This window comes from Cylas formicarius, unplaced genomic scaffold (genome assembly GCF_029955315.1).
Source record: "Cylas formicarius isolate icCylForm1 unplaced genomic scaffold, icCylForm1.1 PGA_scaffold_6__28_contigs__length_40554024, whole genome shotgun sequence".
NCBI lineage: Eukaryota > Metazoa > Arthropoda > Insecta > Coleoptera > Brentidae > Cylas > Cylas formicarius.
Genome location: NW_026844347.1, coordinates 25,417,151 through 25,444,740, shown reverse-complemented (window position 1 = coordinate 25,444,740; position 27,590 = coordinate 25,417,151). Strand labels below are relative to the sequence as shown.

At 36.3% G+C, this 27,590-nt stretch overlaps 3 protein-coding genes across 6 annotated transcripts; 1 reads left to right on the top strand and 2 right to left on the bottom strand.

Moving 5' to 3' along the window:
• Positions 1-139: 139 nt before the first annotated feature.
• On the top strand, positions 140-24,242 carry LOC132703831 (syntaxin-1A-like). 3 transcript variants are annotated; one of them, XM_060673333.1, is made up of 8 exons: positions 140-1,280; positions 1,333-1,440; positions 1,536-1,592; positions 22,468-22,615; positions 23,312-23,637; positions 23,787-23,924; positions 23,984-24,094; positions 24,152-24,242. In XM_060673333.1, the coding sequence occupies exons 2-8, from the start codon at positions 1,408-1,410 to the stop codon at positions 24,218-24,220; spliced, it is 882 nt and encodes a 293-aa protein (XP_060529316.1). In that variant the 5' UTR covers positions 140-1,280; positions 1,333-1,407; the 3' UTR covers positions 24,221-24,242. The 3 variants fall into 3 exon arrangements, 2 of the variants coding, with proteins under 2 accessions (XP_060529316.1, XP_060529315.1); XR_009619168.1 differs by having other exon boundaries at positions 140-1,440; positions 23,988-24,094; positions 24,152-24,167; XM_060673332.1 differs by having other exon boundaries at positions 140-1,440.
• Positions 1,497-27,397, bottom strand: LOC132703832 (ubiquitin-conjugating enzyme E2 S). 2 transcript variants are annotated; one of them, XM_060673335.1, is made up of 6 exons: positions 27,253-27,397; positions 27,041-27,194; positions 26,799-26,986; positions 26,551-26,679; positions 24,462-26,323; positions 1,501-1,603 (listed from the first exon to the last, which is right to left on the bottom strand). In XM_060673335.1, the coding sequence occupies exons 2-5, from the start codon at positions 27,192-27,194 to the stop codon at positions 26,198-26,200; spliced, it is 597 nt and encodes a 198-aa protein (XP_060529318.1). In that variant the 5' UTR covers positions 27,253-27,397; the 3' UTR covers positions 1,501-1,603; positions 24,462-26,197. The 2 variants fall into 2 exon arrangements, with proteins under 2 accessions (XP_060529319.1, XP_060529318.1); XM_060673336.1 differs by lacking the exon at positions 27,253-27,397 and having other exon boundaries at positions 1,497-1,603.
• LOC132703953 (uncharacterized) lies at positions 3,135-4,285 on the bottom strand. Its single transcript, XM_060673533.1, has 2 exons — positions 4,146-4,285; positions 3,135-3,487 (listed from the first exon to the last, which is right to left on the bottom strand). The coding sequence occupies exons 1-2, from the start codon at positions 4,189-4,191 to the stop codon at positions 3,135-3,137; spliced, it is 399 nt and encodes a 132-aa protein (XP_060529516.1). The 5' UTR covers positions 4,192-4,285.
• Positions 27,398-27,590: the final 193 nt, after the last annotated feature.

The following is a 27,590-nucleotide window of genomic DNA, read 5'->3' as shown; positions in this document are numbered from 1 at the left end:
TTTTAGGTACCATTACATATTAATTTTTTTTGAGAAGAGAGACAAGTGAAACATTTATTTTAAATTTATTAAGAATTTTTTTATGTCAATTAAAATAAACAACGTGTTATTTACTACTTTTTTCTGATAATATGCCGGTTTTATTTACAAAATTTACATAAAAAGTATAAGCTAACAATAATTATAGATGCAAAGATTCAACAAAACATGTGAAAAATCTGGTAAAAAAAATGGCATAATGAAAGACTCAACATTTTCACACAAAACATCTGTGACTAACGGATCGAGAAAGAAAATAAGAACCAGCATCCTGTATATTTAAAAGTATGAGCGAATCCAAACAACTTTTGTTTTCTTGATATTTTTTATAGGTTCTGAAGTTCTAAGATGCCATCTCATAATAAACAGGCCACCCGATAGAATAGCTCGTGAATTATTACCCTGTAGATATACAAAATTAGTTTCTAAAAGCTCCACTCTTCCGCACTCTTCAATGATTTATTGACACTCGAAGGATGCATGTCCGTGCAGTAAAAAACTTTGGATTGGGATTTACCACCCAGACCGGTAGATAACTTTTAACTTTGCAGAAATACTCAACGCATCTATCTAAATTGAAACAAGGTTTTGCCGTACCTTTTTAACCAAAAGCTTTGAATATGAAATTCTAACCAAAATCATTTCTGAGTTGTGACAAAGTTATTTGATTTCATTTCTTCTTTTAAGCGAATGTAATGGTTTTTATCATTAGCTTTGACGTCGACGAATACCAACTAATTCGCAATTTTCCAATTAAAATAAGAATTAATGGTCTGAAAACTTGCTGCTTTAGAATATGATTAGTGCTGAAGTTTTCCATATTACGCAGCGAGAAATAATTTCTTGGCACTGCTAATGTGGTGATGAACACAGCAGTGCACAAAAAAACCTTTTGGCCAGTCAAGTTTTTAATTTTATGCAGTATCCCCATCTACCTACATGACATTATCACCTTTGCTAAATTCAGGAAGCTTAAACAAATTTATTACAAAAAAAAATACAAATTGAATAATTTCTGTCACATAATTATTTCAAGCAGTTAAACGATGAAACTCGGTACCCCAGGCAACCCATTATACATGTAGTTCCGCCTATACGAATATTTGAATTACCATTACACCATCAAACGTAGGTTTTCCACAAAGGAAAAAGCAATAAATTATAGATTCCTTATTCAAGCAACAAGAGCGCAGTAAATTCTCCGCAGGTATATGTGCAACAAGTAGAAGAGTAAAGCTTAGGTAAAAAGATATTGAGAAGTATTATAACACCGAATACAGCTAATGTTTGAAGGGCGGAGGCGATTATATTTAGATAAGATAACAGCGTCAAAGGAAACGCGATTATATATTTGTTGCTAATATCGCTATGGTGAAAGATAGGTTAGGTGACCTACTAAAGGTACAGTTAATTAGCGTTCTTAAACAAATTATCAGAATATTTTGTTCACATTTGATTGGAACTTTGCGAGTATACGAACCGTGGGTAATTTTTAGGCGCGTGATCGAAAAGATGGTGCTGCTGAGGTACAAGTCGAACTCGCCGAACTCAAGGTAGGAAACACCTAAAAATTAAAAAAAAAAACTCGCTAAGCCAGTTTGCAGGTCAGAACTTGAAGTCGGATTAATTTTGGCCATTTTTTTAACATTCACAAATATCACCACAGTTTGAAATATAGTTTTAGCTTTATTTAAATTATTAAGATTATGTCTACTAGTCACCGGGTTTTCCCAAAAATTGATGTTTGTAGATCAAACGAAACTGACGTTCCCACGTGTTTTTGTTTACATACACAGTTGCGAACGATAATTATATTACCCATACTAATTTTACCATAGCAACTCAGCAACAACAATGACGCTTTTATAAATAAAATACTTGTCTTATTGTTGTATCTTTATGGCGGTTGTCGGAAAAATAATATATGCAATACAATTTTTGTTAAGAGATTATAGACGGCAGGATTCGCCTTAAGACTCATCTTGAAACTTTTTTTATGCAAATTATTCTAATATGAAAATGGACAAAAGCAAATATGATTGTATTTCTCATAGCCGTTGACGGATCTTCAAAATTCCATTTTAATGGGAAAGTTTTAAAAAGTTTATTAATAGATTAGAAATTATAGATACTTAAAAAAACCTTTCAAGTAGGGTGTAACACAAATCCTCTTATCTTAAATTTTCGAGAAAAAGTGAAATACAATGTGTTTTTGTATATATATATACCGATATATACACTGTGCTCAGTTTTTCATAGACTAGATAAAGTCTGTTCATAGATATAATAAAGTGACTAACTGATACGAATTAAGGAAAGACCCGGGCAAGCTCTAAGAATGAAATATGGCCGAACAGGTCCGTACTTTGCTTAAAATTTAATTATTTGGGGTTTTGTTAGGAAAGATACTAAACAACATTTATTTATTTATGTTCAATTCTAAAATAAAATTACAAATTATTTTTATTACCTACCTAAATTACTTAAAATTATTCACATAATATATCAGTATCACTATCGCTATCATCGCCTGTTCTAATTATTATTTGTTCTATATTATTTGCAATGTGGCTATACGATTGTTTCGCTTTTTCTATATGTTTAACAGAATTTGCCCAATTTTGCGGAGGGATGTTAAAAACTTCGGTTTTTATAAGTTCGACGACATTGCCGTTAACACGGGGAAAAACATTGTTATGACGAATGGTAGATTTCAGTTGGTGCCAAAAGTAGATGTATAGTGCCGATATAAGCAACAGAAACCGTACATAACCTCAATTTCCTAACCCCCCCGCAGCGGGGGCCCCCCGCGCGTGGCGTCCTAGTGTCCCCCCTGTCTCCCAGAGTGCGCTCCGCCCCCCACCCAGCTTGTGTAGCGTCCTGTTTTGCCCCGGTTCCGCCCGTCGCTGCTAGATGTCGCCAGCTTGTGTAGCGTCCTGTTTTGCCCCGGTTCCGCCCGTCGCTGCTAGATGTCGCGCGCTCCGACCGTCGTAGGCCCCCCCGGTAGAGGGCGGTGACGGTGCGGCGCGGTGACGCGGTGGATCGGGAGGATAATTAAATAAACTTGAATTTTAATACATTTTATTTTATTTTATTTATAAAATTGGTCTGGCGAGGAGTTTCTTCTTCTTTTTATGTCGATTCAGTCGACCATCCCATTGTTCCTGTTCCTTGCGTTGTTCTTCTTCCCGTTCCCGGAGGAAATCTAAATACGAAGTGCACTCCTCGCCGTCCCACTCCGTCGACCACCCACCCGGGTACTCCTGCTGCTCCTTTGTTTCTTTTGATCCACCGGGTTGCTCCTGCTGCTGGTGATGTTCCCTTGTCGTTTCATGTCGTACCGGGAATTCTAACCCCCGGTACTCTTTGTGTGATTTGAATATGTGACGCCCTAAGCGATGCGCCAACATAATATGCGACTTGTCATACGGACAAACCGCGATTTTTTCTAGAACAAAACAAAGTATGATATGTAGCGTTTCCTATAAAACACACATTTTTTTTTTAAACAAAACTTCCAAAAAGGGGGGTTATCAAATAATTTTAAAAATTGTTTTTTAAGTTATACGCGCATACTAAAATTCACGTTTCAATTCACTGTCATTTAAATGTAAGTGTATTATTGTCAAAAGGGCAAACTGCAATTTTTTAGTACAAAAAATAAACAAAAATATGTATATATTTCGCGTTTTCCCCATAAAACGCACATTTTTGAAACAAAACTTTCAGTAATTTTAAAAATTGTTTATTTTTTAAAAGCCAAAATTCCCTATTCACTGTCATTTAAAAGATATTAAAAACGCTCAATTTAATTCGATTATTATTGTCAAAAAGGCAAACTGCAATTTTTTAGTACAAAAAATAAAACATTTTTGAAACAAATTTAAAAATTGTTTATTTTTTAAAAGCCAAAATTCCCTTTTCCATTCACTGTCATTTAAAAGCTATTAAAAACACTCAATTTAAATCGGTTATTATGCAACGTAAAAAAGATGAGTATCATATTTTAAAAACAGGTAGAAACTAACCAAAAAAGTGATAACCCAAACTGAAACCCACAAGAAAAGACGCGCACTGTATAAAGGTAATTAAAATATAAAACTTACCAGTTGTAGGGTCGTAGGGAAATGGACATCGCACTTCTGTATTCATTGCACTGAATATAGTCTATAATACACATGCAACGTATTTATACACATGCACTCCCTTCCATGGTTGAATTAAAAGTCGAAAGGTCTTCTACCCACAAGCACCAACGCCGATTTGAATAGACGCGATGTTGTCGCCAGACAACCGTGCAGGTAGGAGTCTCAAGGTCAACACGCTTTCACACGGGAACGCAACCGTTTCGGACGTTGGACGAACGTATGTTGCCGCAAAAGATCAAGGCCAACTTGCTTTCATTTTTTACAATCTCCGTATGGGATGTGGAATTTCAAAACGCGCCGAGTCTAAATGTCAAGTTGTTTTGCTTGTTGAGAATAATAATTAATTGCCCCCTTTATATTTGCTCCGTGGGATTAACGTAATGGGAAAAATTTGTTGCAACGCATGTGGAGGTGTCTTCGTTTGTTAACTTTTAGAAAGTATTCTCGCACCGTATAAATACATCTCATTTTTCTCTGTTTTGTCAGTAGTTGTTTTTGGTATTATTCGTGCAACGTGGAAGCTAACTTAGTGGTTTGGTGTTCGTACAAAAAAGCAGTAAGTACCTTTTTTATTGTCTTATTTTAATTCTTTAACATTTGTTATTATTTTATAAAGGTCCTAAAGATCATCTTAGTACTCTCAACCCGTAACCGCAAATAGAATAGCAGCAATCTTAAGCGTAAGTTTTTTTTATTTTTTTAATTTTGAGATAAAATAATTAATAATAATTTATAGATGGACTTAAGTCAACTGAATCAAACCTGTCTTGCAGAAGGTGATTTTGAGCAGCCGATTGTCAAACTGCATGAATTGCCGATAGGCGTTCCGTTTAAAATTACTAGAGCCAAAATTGTTAATACAAAATTTGGCAATTCCGTGTTGCTGCAATTAGAAAATTCCGTAGTATTTCTTCCTACTCGCGTGACAGAAGCTTTCCGTCCGAGACTAGAACACTTTGCGTCGGGGCAGTACAAACTGGTCTACGAGGGATCCAAAGATATTGGAAAGCCCAACTCTTTAAAGAAATTCAAAATAATTCAAAATTAATCAACATATTATACAGGGTAAGTCTTATTTACTGTTATATATTTAATAAACCACGATGCGCGTAAAGCAGATCATTCATAGAGCGCAAATCTTAATTTTAACCTTACAAAAATTAAAAAAGCATATTTCCGACAAGTTCACTCTTAGAGATAGTGATGTGTGGCTTAGGAGACTAAATAAAAATATTGAATCTTGCAACCAAATCGTTTCTAACGAAAAGGATTTCTCTATTGGGTTAAAAAGAAAATTACAAACTACAATTCAACATCTGAAAGCTATTAGAAAAATTATTCTTAATTATCAACATAAGCATTTTGGATTGGGATTACAAAGTAGTAGCCGCGAGACAAACACAAATGAAATGGTTGTATGGGAATCGGTAGCGTCGTGTTTCCAGGGAAGAGTTCAGACCGGTGTCATAATTAATTTACTTCATAAAGATTTAATTCAATTTTTAAACGATTCTCGTCCAATATTTCAACAAAAAATTAGTCAAATTTTAAAGAAATTTTTATTGCTGAAAGTAAATACCACATTTTGCGGTGAATTTATTAAGGCAAAAAATGATGTCCAAGGCGAAGTTGATGTTAAATATCTGAGTACCGGAAATGCTGTAGTTGATTTAGGAACAGAATTGAATGATTGGTTTGTTGAAAATGTGCAAGATAAAATTTTAAATCAAATGTCAGAGTTTCAGGAACGTGATTCCGGGTGGGCTTTAAATAATATTATTTATTTAGAGATTAACATTAATAAATTTGAAATGGGTAACGGGTCATCCTTCGTTGAGTTGCCTAAAGAAATTGCGAATAAAAGGGCTTGTATTAACATTAGAAATGACGATCAAGCGTGTTTTTATTGGTCAGTTGTATGCGGACTCTTTCCAGCACGTTTTCGTCAGTATTTACCCTCTTCATATCCATACTACAAAAGTGTTTTGAAAACTGAAAATTTACAAACACCTATGGAAATGAATAAAATAAGCAAATTTGAAAAAGACAATGATATTTCCATCAATGTTTATATCTTAGAGCTTAATAAAAATGAAAAAACTAGTTTTTATTCCGTGTTACCTGCACGATTAACAAAAGAAAAACGCGAAAAACATTCAAATTTGTTGTTAATACAAAATAAATATTATCCAAAAGTTAATGATTTTGATCCTGATCCGCAAGATAATGATTATGAAGAAATAAAATATCACTATTGTTACATTAAAAATTTGTCTCGATTAGTTTCCTCACAGCTCAGTAAATATAATCACAAGAAATACATTTGCGATAGGTGTTTGAATTATTTCAATAACGAAACTCGTCTACATGACCACGAAACAATATGTTCCAGTTTCAATGAGTATAAAGTGTCTTTTCCCAAATATGATTACGTTGAATTTCGAAACCATATATATAAACAAAGGACTCCGTTTGTAATTTACGCCGATTTTGAGAGTCAATTGAGAAAAGTAAATTTGAAAATTTCAGATAAAACCTCGAAATACCAAAAGCACGAAGCTTACAGTGCTGCATATTACTTTAAATGTTCTTATGATGATTCAATATCATTTTTCAAAAGTTATCGTGGTCTAGATTGTATTGATTGGTTCGTGGAGGAAATATCTAATTTATCAAAATTTGTTCGTTCAAAATTTAAGGATATTATACCAATGGATAGTGAAATTAGTCTAGATCAAAGGTCGAGTCATTGTCATATTTGTGAAAAACCTTTTTTAAAAGAAGATGTTATTGTTCGTGACCATGATCATTTTACTGGTAAATTTAGAGGTTTTGCCCATCAGGCTTGTAATTTAAATTTTAAAAAAATATTTGTAGTGCCCGTAGTATTCCAGAACCTTTCTGGATACGATAGCCACTTCCTGCTTCCGGTTTTAGCAAAAAAAAGCTATGTATCCATAGTTCCGGTTAATAAGGAAAAATACATCTCTTTTACATATTTCGAACCTGATTATAACATAAAATTTAGATTTATAGATTCGTTTAGATTTTTGGGAGCATCTCTGGATAATTTAGTTTCCAGTATGGATAAAAATGAACTATATATTTTAAGAAAAGAATTTTCCGATCTCGACGAATCAAAATTAAATTTACTGTCGCAAAAAGGTATTTTTTGTTACGATTACATCGACCATATAGACAAATTAAATGAAACAACTTTACCCCCGATTGAAGAATTCTATAATAAATTAAGTGAAAGCAATATTAGTGAAGAAAAATATTCCCACGCACAAAGTGTTTGGCAGTCGTTTGAAATAAAAAATTTAGGCGAGTATTCAGATTTGTATTTAAAAACCGACGTTATTCTTCTGGCAGATATATTCGAAAATTTTCGAAAAACTTGTATGGCAACACACGTTTTGGATCCGGCGTGGTATTTCAGTATGCCCGGGTATACATGGGATTGCATGCTTAGATTCACAAAATGTCGTTTAGAACTTTTGCGCGACATTGACCAAATTATGTTTATCGAGCGGGCTATACGAGGTGGAATTTCGGTGTGTGTTGGTAGATATGCGGAGGCCAACAATAAATATATGCCCAACTACGATTCATCCAGGGATGATTCCTATATCATGTACTTTGACGTCAATAACCTCTATGGCAAGGCCATGTGCGAGCCTCTTCCTTACGGAGGATTCGACTGGATGTCTCATCAAGAGATTGATTCATTTAATGTCATGAACATTCCAGATGAATCTTCCCAAGGATATATCCTAGAGGTAGACCTGGAATACCCGCAGAAATTACATGACACACATAGAGATTTTCCATTTTGTGCCGAACATCGAGTGCCCCCCAATTCAAAGTTACCAAAACTAATGACTACTTTGTATAATAAAGAAAAATACGTCATACACTATCGCAATTTAAAACAGGCTCTCAAAAACGGTCTCGTACTAAAGAAAATTCACAAAATATTAAAATTTAACCAATCTCGTTGGTTGAAATGTTATATCGATCATAATAATAAATTAAGAACCCAAGCAAAGACAAAATTTGGTATAAATTTATACAAATTGTTTAATAATGCCGCTTACGGTAAAACAATGGAAAACATTCGCAAGCATCGTATTGTTAAATTTGTTAAAGCGTGGGATGGTCGCTACGGTGCGAAAAATTTAATTTCTAGTCCTAGATTTCACAGTAGAACCATACTTGATAACAATTTGTTGCTTATAGAATTAAAAAAATCGGAACTTTGCTTTAATAAGCCACTTTATATTGGAATGTCCATATTGGATTTGTCGAAAACGACCATGTACGAGTTTCATTATAATTACATGCTTCCAAATTTGGGTCCCGAAAAATGTAAAATTCAATACATGGATACGGACAGTTTCATTTATAATATCAAATGTTATGACGCATATGAAAGCGTTATTAAGGCCGATTTAACAAAATTTGACACGTCTGATTATCCTAATGACAATCCCTATAATATACCGCAAATCAACAAAAAGGTTTTGGGGTTGATGAAGGATGAGACTAATGGCACCATCATTAGTCATTATGCGGGGTTAAGGTCGAAAATGTATACTTTCAAAATTTTAACGGGTTCGGTAGTTAAAAAGTCAAAGGGTATTCAGTACAATATTGTAAAAAATAAAATTTCATTTGATGACTACGTAGAATGCTTAACAAATTTTAGGGAAAAGTACGCCACTCAACGAACCATTCGTTCATACACTCACAATGTATTTAGCATCGAACAAACAAAAGTTGCCTTGAGTCCTTTAGACGATAAACGTTATCTTTTGCCGAATTCATATGAAACGCTTCCGTGGGGACATTATAAAGTGCCGTAATTATTTTTTAATATATTTTTGTTACAGATTATGGTCAAACAACTTACATTAGAAAGCCTTTGTATTATAACAATTTGCGAAAATATTAGGTGTAGTGCTGATTTTTTGCTTGAGTCACCTTTGCCTTGGAAACTAACGATACTAATATTTAAATATTATTCGAAATATAGATGGAAGTACCTTAAACAATTAGCGCTCCAGTCTGATGGCAATTCTTTATTAAATTTAGAATTCATTCTGTTGAATAAGAGATTTGGATCGTCTTACAGAAATAGCATTTTGGCAACTCCAACCATTGATTTTGACGGAGAATCCGCTTACTGTTTATGGGTCAGTTATTACAGGATAAAATATTCGGAAATTTTAGTTTGTAAATCTTGTCACTTTATATTTCAAGTAGTTAAAAAATTTAAAAAGAAAAATTTTAGACTTTTATTGGATCACTATCATTTACAGCTGGATATAAATAATTTGAATGATGTATATCACGATAAACAATTTTGGTGTCAAAGCTGCTTTGAAGAAGTTTTGTTCACTGTAGAAACTGAAGATGAATGTAATTTAATGCTTCACGATGAGAGGAAATATGGAAAAAAGTTACGCTTTTCTGATAGTCCATTGAACTATTAATACTGTGGTTTTATTATAACATATGTAACTGTAGATAAGACTTTTATGTATTGATTGTATTCCATTGTATTGCAACAAGAATAAACATGTATATATTTAGACGCTATTTTCTTTTTTACCACCACCACAACACCGCATAATAATTACACAGAAGTTTGTAATTGTATAATTTATTTATTATATACATTATTACTATTTTACAATTTCGTTAAATGCTAAATTATTAAATTGTTCTAGTTTTCTTTTGCACTCTTGAGCTTGCATCCGCGCCACTTGCAAGTCTGTATTAAAAAGCGCAATTTGTGTTTCAATTTCGTTGATATTGCACTCTAATCCCGACAACTGAGACGCCAAGTTTCTTTTTAAATTGAATGCCTCACAAATGACACTTTTTTCTCTACCGTCCGTGAACACTTCGAGCCAATCAGCGGATGACGTTGGAGCTGCAAACGCTTCACTTGTGGTAGTTTTCTTCTTCTTCTTGCGGGATACGACCGACGCACTTTGTTTTCGTTTGGTCGCAGATTTTTTGGTTTGTTGCTCTACAGGAACGAAGCTGGACGGGAGCACTTCTGATGAAGGAAATTGCAACTCGAAATTTTCCAATAAATTATACAATTCGTTGGATGTCACAATTTTCTCTTGAGCCATCATATACACGTATTTATGTCAGAACTTCTAAATCGAGACTAAATTTATTTCAAAACGTCTACGTTGTCTACCCACGAATCGTGCGACTTATCCAATCCCAACCAGCGCACGAGAACCATATTGCCTCGTCTGCGCAACACCTTTTCGACGAGATATAAGTCCGGGTTAACTGTCTTCTGCAATTCTTCTTCATAAAATCCGCCCATTATGGGTTTACCCTGCATATCTTGAAGCAAATACGTTACGGGGTTAGTAACCCGTACTTTAACAATTTTAAACAATTCCGTGGTCCAATTCGGTGTATAACCTTTGTTGAAAACGTGCTTGACTTTGCTGATTCTAACGATGTCGCCGACTTTAAGTTTACGAGGACCGAATATTTTTATGCTACTATACGCGGTTTTCAAAATTCTCTTTTCGTTGCTCTTACTCACATCGATGGGTTTCGTACCCGTCGTTCTATGTTTTGTGTTATTGTATTCATCAACGATAGAGGCGAGCACATCGATCCATTTGTACGTCCCGCGTAAAGAAAAATGTCGAAACAATTTCTCTTTGAGGGTACGTATCACCCGTTCGACAATTGAGGCCTTTTTTATGCTATACGTACTATAGTGGTTAATTTTATGCTTATCCACAAGTTTCAGAAACGTGTCGTTGTAAAATTCTTTACCGAGATCCGTTTGCAAGTTTTGAGGGTGCCGTCCGTCCTTGAGAATTTTGGAAAACGCCTTGGCGACTTCGACCCCGGTTTTGGTTTTCAACGGGCGACACCATACATATTTTGAGAAACAGTCTATCACAACCAGCACGAATTTAAAATTTCTGTTTTGTTTGCTGTAGCGATCTAATTGGGCCAGATCCGCTTGCCACAGGTCATCCATCCCTCGTATTATAGTCCGGCGGCGAGCATAATTTCTGCGTGCCGGCTTGTGCAGTTCTCGAACCAGTTGTACCTTCTCTTTATTCATAATGTGTGTTCGGTTGCGATGGAGGATTTAAAACCCTTTGTTTCAATACCTTCATTATATTCTCATTTTCGTTCGTAAGTCGCTCCATTTTGGTTACAATATCATGAAATTGCTGTGACAAAACGGCGACTTTTGTCATGTGCTTTTCCAAATCTTTCTTTGCGCTCATTTCGCTTAGCTTTTGGTGGAAAACTTCGCGAAACTGCATAATTTCATTTTCGAGTGTAGTGCTACTCATTTTCAGTTGTTCTTCAAGACGCGAGAATTTAGTTTTGTCTTCAATTTGTAATCTTTTCGTGTACGCTTCGAGTTTCTGTCCAATAATCTTTCTCAATGCAATTTTTAATAAATTACTTGTCTCATCCACATATTTTTTGTTAGCCACGTCACCGTCATCGCTAGGCGTTTGGACATTGCAAATTTTTAAATTGTTCATATTGACGTTTCCGTCTGGCATATAGTCGAGGGCGCTTCTAATCACAGTATTAGTGAAGGGTCGTTTAGAGCGCAGCGCGCTAGAACGTCCAAACTTGTCCAGACTCATCGTTAAACTAACGTATAAAACCTGATTCTTTTAGCTCTTCAACGATTGAAACTATTTCGTTATCATGAGACGTGTTGCCTGCGTGTTTCGACGCGATTAGTAATTTCAGACGCTCTACGAGTTCATTGACGTCGTCCCAGTATACATATTCAGTAGGAGCGTCATTATAACGCATATTATAACCTTGACCGCTGTACGAGTACGAACGCGACTGAGATTTTATTAAGGGTCGGATGACCTTGGTATATTTTGGTACAGTCGATGCGCCTTTCAAACGTCCGATCGCGTCCCTGTGCACCTGGGTAGCCTCCATTATTTTTTTATATTGTGCCAAATCGTCTTTTGTGTATGCTATGGGATCTTTCAAAAACACCAAATTATACAAGCCGCGGGTACCGGAATATCTCTCGCCGTCTACAATAATATCGCCAGATCCTTGATGAAAATCCAGCGATTTATTGCCGAGAAACCATTTGGATGATATTTTGTCGTAAACGGGTCCGTAAACAATATCGGTGTCGGGCGATTTTACCCATAAATTTTGAATATATGAATGGGAAATTTCTGGATATTGTTCCAGGTATGATTGAAGGGATGCGTTGGCCACGCTCGATGTGTCAAACACATCATCTTCCTCCTCATCGATATTTTGCATCTCAACGCTCTTATTGGGATCCGGCGTTTCCTGAATTTCTTCCATAGGCAAAAATGATACGTTAACCTTATTTTTTGTTTCTTCGTTCGGTTCCTTTTTGTGTTCCCGCTTGACACCTCGACGTTCAGTTTTTATTTCTGCCGGTGACGGTGATAGCTTTATTTTTGCTATACGTTCTAGCGGCTCGCTGACGGGTTTGAAAAGCTTCCGAATTGACGCATCCTCTTCGCTCTTACCCAATTTTAATGTTAAATACTTCTTTCGAATAGATCTAGACAACTCGTTTACTTTTTTTTTTAGCGCCGCGTCGGCGATGTCGGCGGACGTCGCCTTCATGACTGTTTCTATCGACAATTAAATATCGACTTTTATATATTTATCGAAACCCTTGCGGTAGCGTCCGTTTTTTACGTCGAAATCTTTGACAATTATCAAACAGCCGTACTTTTCTTTCCAGCACTCGGAACAAATTTGTTTAAACGTGTCGTATGAAACGTCGGGTGAGACATGTTCATCATAAACGTGACGTAAATTCATGTCATCCTGTTTAAACAACGCGACAATATTGCAATTGTCACGTATCAATTGCTTGGGTACCTTGGAGTATGTCTGACAGAGATAAATAGCGTCGATGGCCTTGTGTCGGCACATCGAAAAATACTCGCGAATTTTATCTTGCTTGTCGCACGCCACGTCGTCGAAAATAAACAGAGAATTCTCTTTCGCGTCGCTGGGGTCGATTATCGAGTCTCTTTCACTGTAGGGATAATATCCAACTCCTTTGACATTGCTCAATACGCGAGATAACAGTTGATATTTTGGTTGATACAACGACTTTGAGTAGACGTAAACATTTTCGAAACTTGCCCCGTTGGGGTTAAAGAGTAGCGCTAACATGGTGTTGGTTTTGCCGCAACCGCTAGGTCCGCAAAACACCGCCCTAAATGAATTGGGTAGCAGTTGACCGTGTTTGCTTTTGTTAAAGAAACCATCTCCGCAAACCAAATCTAAATTATCGATGGGGAGCTTGAGTTTCTGCTGCACCACCCGCATGACTACAATGTTTATTCGAGACACCTCGTATATATATACGACACAAGCAATTTCCTTTAATTAGTATGTTATGCTTCGCGTCCGGAAGTGGTCTCGTTAACACGCTTATTAACAAGTTACCTTTTGAAGTACACATTCCGGGTTACCAGTTTTGCGGTCCCGGTACAAAATTGGAAAAACGCTTGAACCGAGGCGATAGCGGGGTGAATCCTTTGGACGCTGCGTGTAAGGTACACGACATTGCCTATTCGCAAAACAAATCGTTAGACGAACGTCATAAAGCGGATAAAGAATTGGAAACGCGTGCGTGGCAGCGAGTAAAATCTAAAGACGCAAAGTTTGGTGAAAAAGCTGCCGCATTCTTTGTCACCGCGACTATGAAAACTAAACGTAAGCTCGGTATGGGTCAACAACGGCGTCCCTCTGTTTCGTTTCGACAGGGTGTCGTGAAAAAGGTTCGCAATGCATTAAAGAAGAAACAATTGTTTCATATCGATAACCCTAAAATGCTTAGAAGATCGGCACTGGAAGCGCTTCGAGCTGGCAGAGCCGCTGTAAGAAAAGCGGGAGGACGTAAAAAAATTAGGGTACCTAGAATTATACCGTTCGAATCAAAATCGGGCGGTATTTTACCACTTTTACCGTTATTAGGAGCGCTAGGGGCTTTAGGTTCGCTCTCGGGCGGAGCCGCTGCTATCGCTAAAACTGTCATCGATGCGAAAAACGCACGAAAGAAACTCGAAGAGGACAACCGACATAACCGAGCTATGGAAGAGATTGGAAAAAAGGGATCGGGTCTATTCTTGAAAAAGAGTCCGCGCGGCGGATTCGGTCTTTATCTGAAGAAACAAAAAAACTCCCAATAAAGCTACCCAGAAGGGCTCTATACGACGTCGATTTAATATCTCTGGCGCGCAAATTAAAAATTCCTCACTTCAGGGGTGTTTTTATGCGAGATAGTTTACCCCGTCGAATCAGATCGCAAGAATGCGGAATCGTAAATTTGGATGTTCGTCGAAATAGAGGAACCCACTGGGTAGCATACAAAAAGAGGAAGGGAAACGATGTTGAGTATTTTGACAGTTTCGGTAACCTTAAACCACCCGCAGAACTTGTTAAATATTTCGGCAACAGCGCCAATATCTACTATAATCACGATAGATATCAAAAGTTTACGCAATACAATTGCGGTCATTTGTGTTTGCAATTTCTCTATAAAAAGGACTGAAATCGCGGACCTATAAGCAGTCAACATGTCGATCATATTTACGTTAAAAGGGAACACGTCGACATTATCCATCGACTTTGTCAATCCGCTGCAGTTGGATGAAGATGTAGAGTACGGTTTAGCGCTGATTGGATTCCACTCTTACAACAACATTCCCAACATAGATAAGGGTTCGAATAAATTTTACTACTTCGATGGTAACAATAAAGAAAACGTAATTGAAATTCCGACCGGGTCCTATGAAATTAGCGACATTGAAACCTACATTAACGAACATCTGCCAAAAAATAAGGAAGAGAAGAATACGATCCCAAAGTTAATAGAGGAGATATCAATCAAACCCAACAATAATACGATAAAGTGTGAAATCTACAGCCCCGTATACGGGGTAAACTTTAAACAACACTCGGACAGTATCGGAAAATTATTGGGGTTTTCACAGAAAATTTTGGAGCCCAATATTATGCATTCCTCAGATTTACCCGTGGATATAATAAAAGTGCGAACGATACATGTAGATAGTAACATAACGTCTGGAGCGTTCTACAACGACAGACCTTCGCACACAATTTACGAGTTTGCCTTGTCCGTCGATCCGGGGTACGCCATCGACGAAACTCCTAAATATCTAACGTACTTGCCAGTAAACAAACGACAAATCTACAACATTACCCTACAGGTTCTGGATCAAAACTTTGAGTTGGTTAATTTCCGAGGTGAAGAAATCATCATTAGATTGGAACTTAAAAAATTAACGTAATGTTGATTTTCAACTCAATCGGAGACGCTGGTGAATATAAAAAAGCGAACATCCAAACGGTAGGGTTAGTAACAAAACCGAGGCGTATCCGTAAAGGTCGTCTTACATTGAGCAACAAACAATTTCTCCGATCACTGGGCTACGATGTTATCGAATCAAATATTCGACATACACAGAAAGCCAAAATTTGATGAATCTATCCAGCGCGTGGAGACCCGCACCTATCATCCCTTTGTGAAATCTTTTTTGAACAACGACACCATTGAGATCACGATCAATCAAGGAGATGCCTGGCTGCTTATGTACGACGCTGCTATTTGCATTAAGGGATCGCTGAAACGTCTCACGGGAACCGACCAAGTGCAATTTGTAAACAATGCAGGAGCATTTTTTTTTGAAACTATATCGTACGAGCTGAATGGGAAAGAAGTGGATAGCGTGCGTGATCCGGGTATAGTTAGTACGATTAGAGGTTATCTATGTTACTCGAAAGATGACTCATCGCATCTAGATATTTCCGGCTGGAATTTCCCTGAAAATGCGATTCACGATACAGAAAATGGACATTTTAGCATGCGAATCCCGTTACGACACTTTTTAAACATATTTAATGATTATAATATGATAACTTGTGGAAAACAAACCATAAGATTGGTAAGAGCCAGACATGACAAAAATTGTATGATAATTAAACCAATGGGCGGTGTTGCGGCCAGTGCAATTAAAACAACGGCGGAATTAAAAATTGATAGTGTCGATCTTAGGGTCAAGCACATATTTCCAAACGACGAAATCAAATTGGCTCTGCTGAAATCGATTAGATTAGATCAACCCATATTGATACCCTATAGACGATGGGAACTTCATGAATATCCTGCCCTAACCGCGGGCTCTACCAAAGAAATTTGGTCTGTCAAGACGTGCGCGGCTATCGAAAGCCCCCGATACGTAATAGTCGCTTTTCAAACAAATCGCAAAGACAACGAAGCGAAAAATGCGACGCTTTTCGATCACGTCGACGTAACGGATATAAGATTAACACTAAACGGAGAATATTACCCTCACGAACGTTTACGATTAGATTTTGAAAAGAATGACTTCGTGGAAGCGCATCACAATTACACGGATTTCTACCCCAGTTATAAGGGATGTGAGGAAAAAACTGCGTTGCTTGACTATATGGCTTTCAAAAACTGCGCGATTTTCGTCATTGACTGTTCTCGAAGAAACGACAGTGTAAAATCCAGCACTGTCGACGTAAAGTTAGACATCGAAGCAAAAAAGGGATTTCCCGCGAATACACGTGCCTATTGCATCATCATTCACGATTGTATCGTGGAACAACTACCGCTCAGCGAGATTGTTCGAAATCTAACATAAATACCGCCGGAGGAACCTAATCTTAACCAGTCATATTAAAAATGCGCATCGTTGCGGTAGATATTCAAGGCTTCCAGTTAGAAGATGGATTTGTCGTTAAAGAAATGGCTGTCTACAATGGATGTCAAATTAGTCATTACGTTTTGAAACCGCCGCGTGAATATTGCACGTTGACCGGTGCAGAAAAAAGAACGGTACGCTGGCTCGAACAATATCATCACGGTCTCAAATACAGTTCTGGTTTTGTTCAATATTCCGACATTGATACGTTGATCGGACTACTGATAGAAAATGCTGACTTGATATACGTGAGAGGAAGATCAAAAATGGAATTTTTAATGTCGAAAATGGATCAGGAGGATGTCGCATGCAGAGTCATTAACGTGGAGAAATTCGATGATGATAATTGGTTGAATCCGCCGAAATTTCAACCGGATCACGCCCATTGCATGTTTCACTCCGGAGGAAGACTGCGCATGTGCGCGTTGAGAAATTCTGCCCTTTTATATAATTGGTTGTATTCAAGGATCCCTGTATGAAATAAAACTTTCTTTATTTAAATAAGACTTTTTATTTCAATCCAAAAAAATTAATAATACATTTACACGTAAAAATAAAGCACGCTAATGCTATGATATGAATACAAACTGCGAAACTGTAATCTATTGAAGTATAATTCTTTTTTCGTTCCATTTCTCGAGTAATATTCTGCGTCATCTCACGCAAAATAGCGACTAAAAGCGTTTGGTTCATCACTTCTCTTTGTTATTTTACCTATAAAAGATTAGCTAGGAACCGAATACATTTTAGTATTTTACTGACCTTGAACGAGATGAGAGTCTTGTTGCTATGCTACGCTGTCTTTACTACCTGTTCGGACGTGTCGACGATAGTCGCCGCGCTGCCCGAGGAAGGTGTGATTGAATATTTACAAAAATTCGGATTCCTTTCACCTAACGACAACGAATCTTTAACGCAGATCAATGCGTCGAGTTTGCAACGTGCCCTAATGGATTTTCAGGATTTCTATAATTTACCGGTGGATGGTACTCTTAATAACGAAACCGTCGAACTAATAAATAAACCCCGATGTGGTGTAATAGAAAATGCCTTCACGACTGTTTCGCGATGGCAGAAAACGGATTTAAATTGGTATATTCAAGTACCGCCCAGTCACTATCAAGAGTTAAAAGTGCTGGCAACCGAGGTTTTTAAAATATGGAGTGATGAATCAAATTTAAATTTTTTCTTAAATTACTCAGAGCCGGATATAATGATTTTGATGTCTGACAAATATACTACCCACAGACAAAGCATAAGATGTAAAGGGAACGAATCCTGTCCTTTTGCTTTTGACGGAAGGGGTAACATATTAGGACATGCATTTTTTCCAAATCAACAACAAGAGTGCGTGGAAGTTCATTTGGATAAATCCGAAGATTGGTACTACGGTTTAGAAGTGCCTGCGCCCGGAGGAAAAACGAGCTTGTTTACTGTGTTGTTCCACGAAATTGGACATACGTTGGGTTTGGCGCACAGTAACGATCGCAATGCCATTATGTACCCTTGGTATAGCTTAAATTCTAAGACATTGTCATACGACGATGTTGCAGGTATTCAACGTTTATATGGTAAAAAAACCACAACCACCGTCCGCGTAACAACTCCGACCACAACAACATCAACTACCACTACTACCACAACTACGAAACCTCCGATAGGGAAAAACGAAACAAAAGTACCAGATTTGTGTCACGTAAATCCATCCATATTTTTGGTTACGTCTAACCATCATATGTATCTATTTTACGACAAATGGGTTTGGATAATAAGATTAGGTGATAAAGTCTACATGGAACCTAAAATGATATCAGATTATGTCCCTATTTACGCTCCTATTTCGCATATCTACCAGAGACCCAACGGACAACTTTTGGTAGTCACCGGTGATTCGTTTTATTTACTTCACTTCCCGAGTTTCACGGTAGTGGGCGACCGACAAAGCGTCCAGCGACTGGGTGTGCCTGCGGGTAAAACAGTGAACGCTATTTTTAATACGTATGGCGGTCGAACGTATATATTTTACGGTAAACGCTACTATGCAGAAATAGACGAGTGTTCTTTGAGTGCGAGTGAACACGGTTTTACTACGGAACTGTTTCCGGGTCTGCCCGACGATTTGTCGGGCGCGTTTCGATACACCAACGGACATTTGTATTTTTTCAAAGAGAAAACGTATTACGAATACAACGAATTTTTGAATAAATTAACGAGAGTCGGTGAAATAGACTTGAGTCTTGTCGCAATTAATTGTCCCACAGAGAGTGTCTTTAAACAAATTAGGGATTTGTTAAGAAAGTTATCGATCTTTCACAACAATGAATAAGAAGTTAGTTTTCTTCGACGATTTTACAAGCTTGGATACCGATCAACTTGAATTGATTCCTGTGCAACATTTCTTGGAGCATGTGAGACCGCACGATTTGTTAAATATGTGGCATAAGTTACCAGTACGACATCGCAACAATTTTGAATTGCAAACTCATTTGCCCTGCTTTGTTCACTATAACAGACCGGACAGCAAAATGCATATCGACGGCCCGGCACCTCCCCAGAATAAATGTCATTATTGTTTGAGTGTTATAAAAGCAGATACCGAGATCTAGGATAGATTCATTCGGGCTAGAAACATGGTTTTGTTAAGTGCTCACTTTGTTTTGTTGTCGGCTGTGGTACAAAACGTTTTCTATATACATAAACCTAAGGATGTGATTGAAGCGTTCGTTTGTTTCAAAAATCATAATAATCGGTGCATTTGGCCCGATACGTGGACGCGTATGCAACTCGCTCAGGTCAACGGAATCGACAAGCTACAAACTTTTAGCGTGACATTGTCGAATAACACTACCGCAGATAAGCCGTATTTAAATTACAAGGTACGTTTCGTTTTCGCGAACCGGAGCTACGAAGACCACGGCGAATGGCAAACGATCGCTATCAAGAATTCCAATAACACCAGCGGCGGCGTTAACGACAATTGCGGTAACGAATACAACATCTCGGCAGATCGAAAAACTATTTTAATCCCGCTATATGTAACTACGTGCGCTTGTTTGCTTCTTTTGGCAAAATGCTTATTCAAATTGACTAAATGTAAATATCTCTCTTAATTACACCGATAGTGGGGGGTTGTTGATATATAAGTACATTTGAATTTGATACCGAAGTCAGTCTGTTTGTCGCAATGTGTAACAAAGTGGTCACTATCGATGAAAACACGATTTTCGAAATAAAGAATTCAGGTGTCCGTTTCATCTTCAAGAACAAGCACATAGATTTTCAAGTCCAGGATTTTTGGGATTTTTTGTTCTTTCTGGAGGACGAGGTGGGAGAAATCATGTTCTGGAACGACATAACAGTCTACATCGGGAGCAGTATCGAGGTGACCTATTCGAACGAAGAAGAGAGCTGTGAGTTGATACTGAAACAGGATCATGGCGACGAAATTATCCTCGTCCGCGATGAAGTAGAAAATCTCATGGACCAGAAACACCGCTTGTACGAAGCATTACGTTGTCTACATATGAGCTAATAAATATTTACTATTATATCTATAGTTTTTCTTTTATTAAACCGTGATTATTGAGACACTCTGTATAAGTCACTCGACTTGTTTACCGACGACCCGATCCACCGCGTCACCGCGCCACACCGTCTCCGCGCCGCACCGTCACCGCCCTCTACCGGGGGGGCCTACGACGGTCGGAGCGCGCGACATCTAGCAGCGACGGGCGGAACCGGGGCAAAACAGGACGCTACACAAGCGCGCGACATCTAGCAGCGACGGGCGGAACCGGGGCAAAACAGGACGCTACACAAGCTGGGTGGGGGGCGGAGCGCACTCTGGTAGACAGGGGGGACACTAGGACGCCACGCGCGGGGGGCCCCCGCTGCGGGGGGGTTAGGAAATTGAGGTTATGTACGGTTTCTGTTGCTTATATCGGCACTATACATCTACTGCCAAACATGTTCAATAGGATTAAATATACAGTGATACGGTGGAAGCCTTAAAACTGTATGCATAATTATCACAGACGTAGGTTCAAATTTTGTAGAACCTCAATTAATTGCTTTTTGGTATAATCTTCGTGAAAATAAATGTCGTTATTATACATGTAGTTTTGGATTGTTGCTTTTATGTCACATGAGGAGCGAAATCTTTAATATTTTTCGCAGACAGAGAAAGTCTATTTGGAATCCAACCATCTTTAGAGCCAGCACGCAAAATAGTTATTCTTTTACCTCTTTTTGATGGCGTGTTTGTTTTACACTTATCAGTTGAGTCAACCCAACCCTTTTCCGGGATATCATAAGTGTCGAACCAGGTTTCATTCAAGTAAATAATTGCCCTTTGTTGTGCTCTGTAAATCCTAATTCTTTCTAGATATTCCAGTCGCCATTTCCGAATTCTAAAAGATTCCATTAAAACTTGCCTTTTGTCAATTTTTTAAAATCTAAAACTTATGTGTTGAATACACATCCATGAGGTAGTTCTTCCACATTTAACACCGGTTTCATCTTTTTCAAGCCTCCTAATTAAGATATCTAATGTAGGCAAGCTTTGTTCCTCGTATAACTGGTAAATTTTACGCCGTATTATATCTTGATCACTTTCATCTACACTCGAGAAAATGTCAGCATCGCTTCTTTTTTTCCTCGCTGAAATGGGATTATTCATAATTTTTCATACAGTTGATGTTGGAATTTTCGTCAATGTTTCTGGTTCTTCTAACGATGCTTGCTTGCTGGCACTACGTTCAATGAGAGTCAAATAAATATTGTTTATAACTTCCTTAGTCTCAATTGAATAGTGTTTTCTACATTTGGGCGGGAACATCTCCTGAGATACACTAGACTCGCACATATTTTGCATAATTCGCACACGATTCAACACACGCTGTATTACACACGAAATAAGAATGATTACTAATAAAATTAAACTTAGTATACCAAACCAAAGAATATTAAATACAGGTAGGTATAAAATTATTTTCTATTACGGACCACAATCTTACCTGAATTTAAATTCCGAAACTTTAGGTAATAATCTTGTTTCATTGTATGTTAATGACCACCTTTGGATAATCCCATTCAAAAGCAATTGGTCACTTTCTTATATCTATGAACAGACCATACCTATATTTTATTTTGGATGGTAATTCCTCATAATGATAGACAACTCAAAACGCGTCTAATAAAGATGGTACAAAATGATATAAGCATTTTTTTTATCAAACCGTCGTTTTTATTTTAGAGATCATATATCATTTCAGTAATTTAAATCGATCCCAAATTTTACTGCGCGGTATCAGAAACTAATTTCATCGATAAATAAAATTACCTAAAAGTCGTGTAAAAGCTGTAGGTCTATTCATGTCATGCTATAAAAATAACCACACAAAACCCAACAACTATACCTAAATATGCCAACATCTACTCGTTTTGAGACTGCCATTTTTTTTAATTCATAATATTTTCAGGATGAGTCGTCGTCGAAAAGCAACGATATACGAGGTACGTTCGAACGAACTGAAGTTTTGAAACAATGGATCGAAAGCGTCGAAGAGAATATTTCGGCCATTAAACAATACATTACTAGACTGGATAATCTCAATTTTAATCAAAAAGGTAAAATATCTAGAAATTCTTGTTTATTTGTAACAACAAAAAATCTTGTGTATATCATAATCATAAATCATGACATCAGCGCTGATATATCGCCATTATAAAATAGCCTTCATTCTTCTTCAGCATAACTAGTGTTGGGACTGGTTAATTGACCGGTCAATTGATCACTTTTTAATTGACTAGTGAAAAAATGTTTAAATAACATCTTGCAATGGTAGTATTATCTATCATTATTTAATAATAATGTTAATTATTATTATGCTTTTGTGATGTCCAATTTACCTATACATATACACTCTATACATATACAAAAAATCTGTTTCTGACTCACTCAAGAACGTATTCAATACAATATACTTTAAAAATAGTTTCATAAATGCCATTTTAGTCACGAGCGACTGAAGAAGTAAAGTAGGGAATATAAAAATATATGTTTAAGATAAGATAAAAATTGAATGGAAGGTGATGTTTTTATCTGTTTTTTCTTTATTTATTATTTATTTTTGTTTCAAAATTTTTCAAATACCATTTTTTTAAATGTCTTTAATATTCTACTAAAGCTGCCTCCTACGTTAGAAGTTCCAAATTAAACTTAAATTGTTAATTACATAAATAGTGAAGAAGCTGATCTAATAATGTGTTACGTTACGCTATTAAGAACTAATTAATATTTAGGAAAATATTATGTTCTTGTAGACGTGAACACTAAAATAGAGTCACTTTTTCAAAACAACACCAGCATCTCCCAACAGATTACGACGAAGCTGAAGGAATTTGACGAAGATTTAAAACTAACAAACGGATCTTCAGCCGAAGGAAGGATAAAAACCATTCAGTATAACACCCTAAAAACTAGGTTCCAACAAACTTTCAATCAAAACACCGTTGAACTAGAAAACTTCAGGAATGTAAAAAAAGCACAATTGGACGCTCAGCTCAGAGCGAAAGGGGTCAAAGTTACTGAAGAAGAACTGGTATTCTTGCTGGAAGAAAAAGCCGATATCCAAGTTTTTACCGACAATGTAAGTGTTTCGTATAGTTCCATAAGTTACGACATTCGCTCTATCGAATCGTGCAAAAAATACAAAGAAAAAACATGTGTATTTCATAACGTTTTACCTAGAAGTTAGTTGTTAGTTTGCGTTATTTAGGTTTTATGTATTCTTATAAGATTTTAGCGGAAACGGCTGAAACGAAACGCATTCTCCAAGATTTGGAAGAGAGGCACCAGCAATTACTCAAAATTGAAAGGATGCTAGTGGACGTTAGAGACCTGTTTATACAAATGTCGATTCTCGTAGATCATCAAGTAAGAATAAATAAATGTAATAAAGGTTATATGTTATATATTTTTGTTCTTTTAATAAGCAAGGGCTAGTAGATCGAATCGAATATCAGGCGCAAGCCGCCCAAGACTTTGTACAACAAGGACGGAAAGAAATGGCACAAGCAGAAAAGAAAAAGATTAAATACTTGAAGGTAAATTATTTAACTGAATAAAAGATCACGAATCTCTTCATCGTTTCGGTTTTTCAGAGCAAGATTATATTGATAGTGGTAGCAGCAGTATTAACCATAATAATATTGATACTTTTGTTTAAATAAACGGATACTCTTGGTATTCAGTATAATTTTGACATTTTTCTTGGTAAAAATATATATTTTTTGTAATTGTAATGTAGTATTTTGTTCATATGTTCTATTCATTCCAAATTTCGTTTATATTTATTTAGAAAAAAAGAGGAATATTTATAAATATAGGACGTGGCCAAACTTGAATGACATTGTGGTGAAAATATAAACCCCCAGTCGAAAATTAGCCATCGAAGGTAACATATATACATACCAGATTTGATGAAACTTCAGCCGACGAAAAAATCCAATGGAGTTGAAGTTTTTGGAAGTCATCCAATAGGTGCTACCTATTCCTACATTGTGTATAAAATTGACCTAACAACCGCAGTTAATGTAACCGGGAGTCCACGACTTGAAATAATTTTTTAGGGGTGAAGGTTATTTAAGCGTGCATGTTAATTTTCTTCAGACACGATTTTTGTACAAGCTTTTTTAGCAATTTTTTGTTTGAAAATATGACGCTATATTTTTTCTACCTTCTAAAACCATCAAATCTCTTTTTTTTAATTATCTAGTTCAAAATGAAGATTCTTAAGCTATTAAAACTTCTATTTCCTTCTAACCAGAACTTTTAATATTTTTATTTCATTTCATTAAAAGTCCTTTATAATATAGTCAAAACGTAATTACCATTTTAAATTATTTATGTTAATAAAATCGTTTTTATTCTCTTGAACTAATCTGCTTCTGTTTACTTGTGGCTAGCCTAGAAAAGAAACTCTGCAATAGACATTAAATTTTAAACTAGGAATAATTGTTCATATAGTCATTTTCCTTATACAATTCGAGTTAAAAATAAAATTTAAATTAATTAAATTAAATTTAAAAATTTCTGGAAAATATATCTAAAGAGGTAAAGAGGAATTTGGGTGTTTGAGTACAATTTTTTTTTTAATTTAAAAATACTTGCTAATAAGCTTTCTACGAAAATCGCTTCTAAAAAAGTTATGTAGCATCCACACACTTGGGCGATGATCTCTTAATATGCTTCTAGAAAAAAGTTCATAAAAATCATACAATGCGGCCCTATAATGTGGGGATTAAACAAAAGGCATGAAAAAAATAGATGGTAAACTCGTAATGTTTAAAAGAAACTTCCACTGGCTACTGTTGGCTACTGTAATACTTCTGGATGCCTCCTGCGTCGGTTTTTGCTGAGTCGAACTTGCTAATGTTTTGCCAATCATCCCGTTGGCTTCTTCAGAGCTTGAGTGAAACTGTCATGATTGCCGAAACGTTAGCAAGTTCGAGTCAACAAAAACCGACGCAGGAGGAATCCAGAAGTTTTTTAAAAAGTATAATAAACTCTAATTTAAGATTAAGTTCGCATTATAATACCACAATTAAATGGAATTAATTTATTCAAAAGTGACAAAAATTAAACACTACAAAAACACAATTTGAATGGAACTTTCAATGTACTTAGAAAATAGTCTGAAATCAAGATTTAATTGCACTACAACATAAAAAAAATGCCTCACTTAAAACAAATTAATAAAATCATTGTACTCTCGTTAACAAAATAAATGGCTATCCCCTTATAAATTTGTGGGCATCAATTGTATTTAGAATGCTGCTAATGGTCATAGGAAATGATAGGTTAATAATTTCACTGCCACTTATTTTGATTCCTGAAACTTCAGACTTTGAGTACCTCCAGTCAACATCCTTAAGATATGCCCTAACATTTTTTCATTCAAACCCACAAATTGGAGTAGCTTACAAAACTCTATCAGAGCCAGAAGCTCCGAGTCCAAAGACACTGACCAATGTAACATTTTGATTTCACAGACACAAACACCGTCAACAAACTGAATACCACCTTCGCAATACAAAAAATGTGCTAAAAAAAACACACACATTTGGAAAACAATGAAATCAAGGTCTAAAAATGCTTCATAAATTAATTAAAAAAAAACATATTCAAATAGCTAATTACGCAGGCTCTCATAAACGTTTGAGTGTTCTCTTCTTGTCTTTTAACTTTTTTTTTTCAGCTGTTAGCTTATTTTTGTCGCTAGCCAATTTTTTTGCCAAAGGCCCTTCTGTGAGCACTCCTTTACTTTTGTGAGGCTGAAACCAAAACAAAATTCTTAGCAGCCGGAATGATTAAAGCTTAAAGACTACAATATGTTTATTATAGTGTGCCGGTCACCCACTGAGAGAGATAAATTAATATGTATCATTTCAAATGTAAGTAACACCATTACTCTAGCGAGTGACAGGCTTTAATACTCTAATGTCATTCATGAATGATAAATATCTCTATAGGGAGTTTTTTATGCACAAAAAATAAATACCTGGGCATGTATTTCAGTCATCATCTTTGCTCTCTGGAAATAGTCATCATAATGTTCCAACAAAAGTTTACCCGCTTCCTCATTTAAAGCTGATTCTGGATTTGGTACTATTAAAAGACATTTTATGGTCTAAAAATATTTAAATACTAAGTAAAACCAACCGACGCTGTTTGAAATATTTTAGACACAGACATTCATTTTTATAAATTTTGAGGCGTCTGGGATTTTTATTTTTATTAGCTACTTACAAGTAAAATGTGTTTAATTCCGAGATCAGATTTCCAATCCTTTTTTAGGGTATTAACACATATTTCCCCTTTTACCGCTACATTTGGATGGAAAATTTTGGTAAGAAAATAAGCTTTAGGCGGTTCAGTTGGAAATCCTTTGCCAAGGGACAGTTTTACTTTAAAATTACCACCGAAGTAAGGTGTACCTAGGATGCAAAATCAAAATACCAATCCCATACTTTTTTTCAATGAAAATATACCCGAAGGCCCCTCAATGAATGCTTGAATATCGGTCACGTCTTCTTCGTTTATTTGAACTTTTATTCCTTCAGGTGGTGAATTGACTAGATCCTGCATTTCCTTAACAACACCACGAATAATTTGCGGCGACAGGTTCTCCACATTATTCGACATCTTCAATTATGGAAAATGGCTATTAAATAAAAAATTGAGGCGACCATGTTATGCTTACCGTTTCAGTTGGTACTGTAAGGTCTTTATCACAATGACTTGAACACAAATTAATGGGAAAATAACAGCAAAATTAATCAAAAAGATCGGAAAGTTTAGCGTTGTCTAAATAATGCTTTGATGCAAGTGACTCTTGACATCACGGAACATTTTCAATTTTAGAACCAATCAAATTGGCGCATTTCAATCAGTCATTTCAATGTTGTCGGATTGCATGCTGAGGTTGTTTTATCAAAATTTCCTGATAATTGTTTATTGAGGAACATTGTGACAATAACTTACATTTTTTGTTTGCATTTAAAATCATATCGGGTTTTAGCTTAGATATATTTTTAATAT

Excerpts from the sequence above, each read along its gene's own strand:
- LOC132703831 (XM_060673333.1), top strand. The coding sequence starts at position 1,408 with ATGGTGAAAGATAGGTTAGGTGACCTACTAAAG. Across the intron at positions 23,925-23,983 it reads CGATTCTCGTAGATCATCAA|CAAGGGCTAGTAGATCGAAT; the intron begins GTAAGAATAAAT and ends TCTTTTAATAAG. Across the intron at positions 24,095-24,151 it reads AAAAGATTAAATACTTGAAG|AGCAAGATTATATTGATAGT; the intron begins GTAAATTATTTA and ends TCGGTTTTTCAG.
- LOC132703953 (XM_060673533.1), bottom strand. The coding sequence starts at position 4,191 with ATGAATACAGAAGTGCGATGTCCATTTCCCTACGACCCTACAACTG. Across the intron at positions 3,488-4,145 it reads TCCCTACGACCCTACAACTG|AAAAAATCGCGGTTTGTCCG; the intron begins GTAAGTTTTATA and ends GTTTTGTTCTAG.
- LOC132703832 (XM_060673335.1), bottom strand. The coding sequence starts at position 27,194 with ATGTCGAATAATGTGGAGAACCTGTCGCCGCAAATTATTCGTGGTGTT. Across the intron at positions 26,680-26,798 it reads GAATTAAACACATTTTACTT|ACCATAAAATGTCTTTTAAT; the intron begins GTAAGTAGCTAA and ends AAATATTTTTAG. Across the intron at positions 26,324-26,550 it reads TGACTGAAATACATGCCCAG|CCTCACAAAAGTAAAGGAGT; the intron begins GTATTTATTTTT and ends TTTTGGTTTCAG.